Source organism: Glycine max, chromosome 20, assembly GCF_000004515.6.
Source record: "Glycine max cultivar Williams 82 chromosome 20, Glycine_max_v4.0, whole genome shotgun sequence".
Classification (NCBI taxonomy): Eukaryota; Viridiplantae; Streptophyta; class Magnoliopsida; order Fabales; family Fabaceae; genus Glycine; species Glycine max.
In genome coordinates, this window is record NC_038256.2 from 27,623,957 (window position 1) to 27,632,705 (window position 8,749).

Below are 8,749 nucleotides of genomic sequence, written 5' to 3' on the forward strand. Positions count from 1 at the left end.
ACTGGGAATTGGTCACTACGTTTTTTGAGCTGAAACTTTTACTGAATTTTCTAGACATCTGGACCAAAATTATAAAAAAATAACCAAGCAATTTGGATTAAAGGAAAAAATAATAAAAATCGCACAAGTTGGAAGACAAATCAGTGTCCAGGAAAAAAAAAAGTGAAAGGAAAGTGTGCTTGTTGTTTTGGCTCAACATTTGTTCTATAATTGGTACCTATTTTATACCAATCCTAGTTCTGAAATTTAAATTGAAAATTATTGTGAAAACAAGTGCCAAAACTATAGGTTTCTTGAGTCTTTTTTTTTTAGTTTTTCTACTCTACTCTAGAGCCATTCTAGGTTTCTCTTTGAGTCCTAGCTTGCTTTTTTTTGCTTTTCATTGCTTTAATTGTTGAATAATCCTTGAAAATTTGTCTTGTTAAAAATCTATTGGTTTAGCTTCATTTCATTTTTTTTTTGTCTTTGGTTATTGCCTGTCTCTTTGTTTCCTTGGTTGTGAGTTGCCATATAGGGAATTGGAAAGGAGGATTGGTGCCATATCTTGAAGAATTTGAGTCAAGAAGCAAGGGGCCAACCACCTTAAGAGCTATTGGACTAAGAAGCACTCAAAATTGAGTGAAACACTAAAGAGAGAATAGCCACCACAATTGAGGACTTTTTTCTTTGTAATTTTGTAATTGGCAATTTGCTTTGCTTTCAAATTTTGTAACAAAAAGGCCTTTCATTGGAAGTAAGTTGGGAGCCTCCGCTAGGTCACCCTACTTCCATTTGTGTGTAATAATTTTAGGCAATTTCCCCTTAGGATAGTGAGTGTTTTGTTGGGAACCTTAAATGAGGTCATCCAAACACTCTTAGGATCCGCCTAGTTTGCATTTCTTGCACTTTAATTTCTTGCTTATTTTCATAGCTTATTTCCTTTACCCTCCATTGTCAAACCGCCTAGATAGCTTGCCTTTTACCAATTAGTTTTTACCTTATCTTTCACACCTCTTTTAGTGTTTATTTTGGCTAGTTTCAACCATAGTTTATTTTACCTTTTGTTTTCCAACCCCCAACAAGAAAGAACCATAACTTAGGAACCAACATGAGTCTTCATTCTTCATCTAGTGTTAATGGTGAGGGTTCTACTCCTAAGGACCCCTTGTATAAGATATTAGATGAGTTGAGATCCCTTAAGTTGTGGAAAGAAAAACAAGAGAGAAAAGAAAAAGGTAAAAAAAGAGTGGAAGAAATAAGTCAAGATGAAAGAAAGAAAATAAGAGAGGAAGAAAGAAGAAAAATAATGAAAGAAATGAAAAGAGAAAAACATGTCTCCTATAGTAGTCATAACTCTTGCAAGAACCTAAGTGAAGAACTTCGTGACTATTATGAAGGAAGGCATAGGTCACATCTTAAACCTCACATGATGCAAGCTCCATTGGAGCTTGTAGGCCTAGGATCTTCTTCATCAATGGATTCCTTTGCTTCTTGGAAGATGAATGGCAGCGGAATGGAGAAAGGGAGAGAGAGGGGAGACGCCACTTCAAGGAGAAGATGAGTCTAGAAGAAGCTCACCACCATAGGAGGCCATGGATAAGAGCTTGGAGGAAGAAGGAGATGAATGAAGGGAGAGGGAGAGAAGAGCACGAAATTTTGTGCTCTAAATGAGCTTTGAGATCTGAAGTTTAATATTCAAATGATCAAAGTTGAAAAAAATGCACACACATGACCTCTATTTATAGCCTAAGTGTCACACAAAATTGGAGAGAAATTCAAATTTCACTTGAATTTGAAATTGAATTTGTGGAGCCAAACTTTGGAGCCAAAATTTCACTAATTATGATTAGTGAATTTTAGTTATGGTTCAGCCCACTAATCCAAGATCAATTCCAAGATTCTCCACTAAGTGTGCTTAGGTGTCATGAGGCATGAAAAGCATGAAGGACATGCACAAAGTGTGACTATATGATGTGGCAATGGGGTGTAGTAAGCAAATGCTCACCTCCCCCTCTAAAATTTAATTGGATTGGGCTTCTACCAATTCAATTAAATTTATTTCCAACCACACACATCAAATATCCACTTAGTGCATGTGAAATTACAAAACTACCCCTAATACAAAAACTAGTCTAGGTGCCCTAAAATACAAGGGCTGAAAAATCCTATATTTCTAGGGTACCCTACCTACATTATGGAGCCCTAAATACAAGGTCCAAAAATAATGAAACCTTAATCTAATATTTACAAAGATAAGTGAGCTCGTACTTAGCCCATGGGCCCGAAATCTACCCTAAGGCTCATAAGAACCCTAGGGCCTTCTCTTGCATATCTGGCCCAATCTACTTGGAGTTTTCTATCCAATGCCCTTGCGGGGTAGGATTGCATCAGATATGCATGTTGGTTTTTCAGGAGAACCTATGTTTTGACGAATGAGATGCAATATATATATGTATTGTGATGAATGATATTGTTGTGTTTGTTTTGATTTGTGTTGTTTGAAGACCTGTGAGTGTGAATCTCAGGCATGAAAGATATATATATATATATATATATGTGTGTGTGTGTGTGTGTGTGTGTGTGTGTGTGTGTGTGTGTGTGTGTGTGTGTGTGTGTGTGTGTGTGTGTGTTTGTGTGTGTGTGTGCAAAATGCGATTTGTTGTTGATGTCGCTATTGAGGATTTTTAATTGATATGTGATAATAATGATAATTATGATGATATTGATTTGAGATGACATTGTTAATAAAGACCATGTCAACATGATTGTTATTATTGATGAATATGTGAATATGAAATGAGGTTGTTGTTGTTGTTGATAACGTCATTGAGACGAGATGATATTTATGTTGAGAATGACATGGAAATGAAATGTTGATTGATGTTGGAAATGCATTGGCATGTGCATGTTGTGTATGTTCGTGGGGGGCACTGTGCACTGACCTTCCAGGGTCTTTGGCACTAACTTTTGGCCACATTCATACGTTGGATGTTGTGTATGTTCGTGGGGGGCACTATGCACTGACCTTTCAGGGTCTTTGGCACTAGCTTTTGGCCATGTTCATACGTCATATGGAGTGCATGTCATGGGGGGTAAAGTGCATTGACCTTGTCGGATGACCCAGACGTGGGTAACTAGCGTGGTTAAAGAATCTAATCATTTTTGAGGGGATGCTTAAGCGCTTTAATTGGTCCATGGTCTTTGGCACATACTTTTGGTCATGATCATAGCTCATACGACACAGGAAATAGAGTAATTGTGGTCAAGTATACTTTGTACTGAGGGGGCTTGTCACCTGGTAGGAAACACCTTTGGGCTCCCAGGCTGATCACCTATGGGAGGGGGGCTGTTACGTGCACAATCGGGTGGTCTCGACGAACTCAGCACAGTTCCCTAAGTGAGAGTGTCGTGTGGACACGCTTTGGCTATTTCCTGAGATTTGGTTGTTGTTGGTACGTACCACATTGCATCTAAGTGTTGAGTCAGGTGCATGCATCATTCTGTGCAGTCTTAATTGGATTCATGAATGGATGATGAGTAATTATTAGATGTGGATGATGAATAATTGTTGGAATGTGAGTGTTGAATAATGAATGTTGTATATGCTCATCATGTTTGCCTATGTTCCTTGCTAATTGTGGTTTTTTTTGGATTTGGTATTGGTTCTTTTTATAATGAACTCACCCTTGCAATTTTGTATCGTGTGGTTGATACTTGTGATGATCACGAACATTGTTCGTGGGAGCAGAATGACAATGGTAGGGTGCATGGAGTAAGATTTTGGTGAGGAGCCGCCGAGCCGACGTGATAACGTTTGCGTTATTTTGGGAGAGAGTTGTGTTTTGTAATCAACTCCTCCATAGTTGATTTTTAAGTTTTATTTTGTTGAGTTAAAGATGTAAAATTGAGATTTTAATTATATCTATGAATAGATTTAATTTTCGTTTATGTGTACGACGTGTACCGAGTTACTATTTCTATATAATTATGTATATTCACTTAAGTAATGACGTGTTGTTGGATGAATGTATGTTGAGACAAAAAAAAATACTTTTATTTTCATAAGTAAATTAAGGGAGTTCTTTTTATAAAAATTAAAATTAGCACACATTAGAGTGTTGATATCGTAGCGACGAGGCGGATCGTTACACTTGGTGACGGGAGTATCAGGTTCCAGCTCTGGCACTCATGAGGGCAGAATTTTGACACCTTGATTTGATATAAATTGTATATGAAGCATTATTAGAATTAATTACAAACCGAGTAACGACTTATAAAAATAATCCAAAGCTAATCAATACACTTCCATACAATAATATGTATGAAAAAGTTATTAATCTTAACACCAATAGCATGTCTAATTCATTCTTAATTGTTGTGTTAACAAATGTGACATACTATTACCATTCTAATTCACCATACAAAATGTGTTTAACAATCATTTCATAATTTCAATCAACTTACTCTCCTTAAGATTTAGTAAGTACAGGCATTCCATATTAAAAAGTAAAAAAAAAAAAAAAGTAACTCAATGTATGAAGGACTATTTGGTCAAACCCACTTGAGAGAAAGACAAATTTTAGAAAAGCTTGTCGGAATTTCCTCAAAGATACCCACCCATGATAAATTCTTCTCCCTCAATCTATTTCACAAGACAGAAAAATAGAAATCAAGTGATTCAACTTAAAGACAAGACATCCAAAAAAATTACTACTTCTCTCTGGTAAAATTATTGTTGCGATAGAGTTCCATGAATGAGTCAGAAAGCTTCAAGTCCTTCAGAGCTAGAACACCTTGATCAGGCCTTGATGGATCATATATTATGCAAACCTAGCGTCTACTATTCTCCTGAAAAACATTGCCAAGTTTGCAACAAATGGTCATTTACCAATTAGATACTTTTGAAGATATTGTTTTCGGCCAAAAAACAAAATAGTGCACAAAGTACTGCGTCCAATAAACTAATTTTTCTATTTGAAATATCAAAAACTATCATCAACAATTTATAGTAAGCATGATATTCTAACATCAAAAAAATAATTTAGTAAGTCAAGATAAAATAACATTAACCCTTTTAGTCTAAATACACCAATATTTGAGACTGAAATAATATTAATTATTTTAGAATAGCAAGTTGAATATAATATTTAGGTCCTAAGAAAATATTGCATGAACCATTTTTTCATATAGAAGTTTATTAAAATCAAAGCATGTAATATTTATATGTAAATTCAACGTTAAGCAAAGGACTTTTATATGAATTAGAATAGAATGTTGAAACAACGACTTAAATGATAGCTAAAACATTAAATATTTGATTAATTATAAAGTAGATTAAATTCAAGATAAGAAATGATGTCTAAGAGTTAAAAAAAAGAGTTTGAGTTAATGGATTAGAATTAATCCATTTGGTCATATACAATGTAAAACAAAATTGTGATAAAAAAAATATTAATTGGATTATTAGATATACTATAATAACACAAAAGACAAGTCTCAATCAAGTTGATAAATATTATAAGGGACTGCCTCAAGGGGCAATTTCTTTTTCTTAACTAAAAACATTAAGAGCCTTAAAATCCTAGTGGTGGTGGCTGCCCCTAAACGCATAAACCTGGTTCTGCTCTTGATTAGTATAATATATTTATCATAAAAATTAATAAATTAAATTTATTATATGTGTTGAATTATAATTAGATAATAATGTAAAATTATTTTATTCACAATGTATAACTTATTTTTCAAAATTTTGAAACTAAAATTAAGTGTTTCTGAACTCAAATAATTGACTAAGTAAAATTATGTTAACTTGTAATATCAAAGTAATTTTGTCTTCATTAGTTAGTTGTTTTAGAAATTATAAAGAGTGAAAAAAGAAAAATGGGATTTAAATAATTATCATTGATTGGAAAGCGATGATACACAACGTACAAAAGGTACGCAACCTATTAAAAAAATAGTATATATAAGGTAGCAAAATACTCTTAATTTATAACCAAACTCACTCTAATTATAAAGTATTTTTTCTTACTAAAGTAAGAAATATTACATGCATGGCAAGAAAGTGAGGGTGGCCAAGGCTCCCATTGCTACAAATAAATTTGTCCCTGGCCATTCCCCACATGACTCGAGTACTAAGAAAAAACCAAATCTAAGGCCAAAATGTTTGTGCCAAAATCTTTAGAGCTTTTTAAAATAATGTAGTAGAAAAGTGGTTCTCACATGCATGCATGTAATTGCTACCACTGCTGATAAGATGAATAGGGGAAGAAGGAGCTTACTTGGATCAATGGTAGACCTTGGAAGAGTAACCAAGATGACAAGTACAAAATAGAAGACCAAATTGAAGAGGAAATTGATATGAAAAGTACACGAGCTAATTCTATTATCTTTTTAGTTCATGCTGATAAGACTTTGACAAGGAAAATGATGTGATTTAGTTTGTGTACATTGTCAAAGATCGATACAGTTCTTACCTGGTACCAAATGGAAATTGTAAGCACTACAAAAAAGAGGAGAATGACTTGCCATGCAACTTGAAGGTGTGGTGTCAAAAAATGAAATAGGTGCCCTGAAAACTGATGTGATCATTCCAAGGAAAAGGTGTTGAGTAGTTTCCACAACAACAGCTGCCATTAAAACAGTCCTTCCCAGTATGAAGATGGTGCCACCAAAAGATAAAAGAGCAAATGTTCCCATAAGTTATTTGGTGTTGACTCTGCCTTTCTGCAGCTTTCAAAAATGAGGTCTGCAACTTCCAAGAATTCTAGTTGATGGGTAGCATAAATCTATATCACAAGTTTCAGTCAAAATCAGAGACAATTTCAGTCAAGCTATATCTATCTGTATCACAAGTTTCATAAATGCTGAAATAATTATCAAAAGCACTTAGACTTCTTTATTTTTTAGTTTCCTTAATCACACTACCATATCAGTGAGTAGACTGATGAAAGCATCACTGAATATTACCTTAACTGAAATTCCCTCCCCCCCCCCCCCCCCCCCAGTATAATATATTAAGCTGCCTAATTAAGAATAAGATATTATCATAATTAGAATAATATTAAGTGATCAGGATAAGGAAAACCTCCAAATAAGATAGTAGATCATCTTTATAAGATTTCCCAAATTCTATCTTCTAGCATTTAGCCGAGGATCAGAAAAATAATGTTGTTGCAAGTTTAAAATATCAGGTTGAAGCTAAAGGCGAAATATATTTATAAAGTTTCCAAAATTCTAACTTAAAGCATCCAGATGAGTATCTAACATAAATATTGTTCTGCATTATACCTTAACATCCAATGGCATACCATGAAATTGACCAGCACCCTCAGGCAGAGTCCAATTGTACATAGAACAAGGTAAAAACAATATTGAACTACCCCCAATATCTTCAGAGAAAGCAAGAGCTTTGGCAAACTTGCTGGTGTCAAAATGAGGTTTTGACATCTCAACTGAAGCAAGAGCTAACTGATCACCCAGCATGCGGGAAGCATTTCTATATTTTGTGCTGTAAACATTCAAGACCTCTTGTTAGAAAAGTTTTTCCCTGCATAGATTCTCAAATTAAATTAAAAAATTGTATCAAAAAATAAGAAGGAGAAATCTAGAAAATGGAAATTGAAAAAGATTTACAAATTTTCAGTAGAGAAACAAAATCCAGAAAATGTTCAGTAGATTTTAAATTGGATAGACAGTATAGAGAAAATCTTGTTACTAACCTTCCATGCATTGGCCATATTCCCGTAACAAAGGCAAGCTTTACCAACTAAAAGGAACAATGGCAAGCAACTATGAATAGGCTTGCTCACCAAAACAAGCCACGAGATTGAATAACAGAAAAATCAATACACAAATATTTCCAATTAAAAATTTCCTAATAAAACCTAATTATGAAATAAATGAAGCCAGAGTAAAATTAAAACTAATTTCCAATGTATTTGGCGCGAAAGAAGTGTAAAACCTCTTGAAGAATCTGCCACCAACTGACTTAACTACATCAAGAGCAATCAATAAAATGACACATTGAACCGAAAACACAAACCATAAACATAGAGCAAGAAGGGGAAAAAAAGTTGTAACACAAAATCAATAACGAATTGGATTTACAGTGAATAGATTAAAGGGAAGGGAAAAAAACCTTCACTAGAATCATGATCATGTAATGGCAAAAGAGTGAAGGACGCGGGTTCCTACTTTACAAGAAGAGCTCGAAGCGATCCGCGGTGAACTGCTACCGAGAGGTGTCAATAGAGTTGGGAAGCTGCGGCTGGAAGTGGTAGTGGCGGTGGTAGTCGTCCTGTGCAGAGATCATGGTTCCAGCGGAGCGGTGCGGCGAGAGAGATCTCTCACGAATTTTGGGAACCCTAGAGGTAAGAATAGAGAAAGACATATTAAAAAAAAGAATATAAAGTGCCAGATAATATAACACGAGAGCTGCATATTAACAAAAGAGAAAAACATTAAAAACCATCTTAGAATGATACTCTGATTTTTACATAACCGTCTTTGTAAAAAAACCCGTATTTATAAAATTGTCACCGTCTTATATATTAAGACGATTTTTTTAATAGTTTGTGTGAGAGTGAGAGTGGATACTAGGTAACACTAACATACAAATCTTGAAGTTTTTTAACTAGGTATTTGAAATATTTATCATTTTTAGATTGGTGCATGAACTATTTATTTTTTAACGGGGTCCCTAAACTTATTTTTTTATACGTAAATAAAAAATAAATAACTCAATTAAAAAAATAGTTTTGAAACTTAA

General features: G+C 34.2%; 1 protein-coding gene across 7 annotated transcripts; it reads right to left on the minus strand.

The window, feature by feature from the left end:
* Positions 1–4,407: 4,407 nt before the first annotated feature.
* LOC100806135 (uncharacterized) lies at positions 4,408–8,391 on the minus strand. 7 transcript variants are annotated; one of them, XR_005890442.1, is made up of 5 exons: positions 8,120–8,391; positions 7,701–7,747; positions 7,290–7,489; positions 6,508–6,767; positions 4,408–4,827 (listed from the first exon to the last, which is right to left on the minus strand). XR_005890442.1 is itself a non-coding variant. In XM_006605662.4 (4 exons), exons 1-4 carry the CDS (start codon positions 8,138–8,140, stop codon positions 6,715–6,717), a joined length of 321 nt encoding a protein of 106 aa, XP_006605725.1. In that variant the 5' UTR covers positions 8,141–8,391; the 3' UTR covers positions 4,408–6,714. The 7 variants fall into 7 exon arrangements, 2 of the variants coding, with proteins under 2 accessions (XP_006605725.1, XP_003555710.1); XR_005890441.1 differs by having other exon boundaries at positions 6,456–6,767; XR_420262.4 differs by having other exon boundaries at positions 7,270–7,489; positions 8,120–8,382.
* Positions 8,392–8,749: the final 358 nt, after the last annotated feature.

Coding starts and splice junctions, on each gene's coding strand:
- LOC100806135 (XM_003555662.5), bottom strand. CDS start 8,140: ATGATCATGATTCTAGTGAAG. Junction 7,748..8,119: donor TGATCATGATTCTAGTGAAG/GTTTTTTTCCCT, acceptor TGTTCCTTTTAG/TTGGTAAAGCTTGCCTTTGT. Junction 6,768..7,269: donor GTATGCCATTGGATGTTAAG/GTATAATGCAGA, acceptor CTTGTGATATAG/ATTTATGCTACCCATCAACT.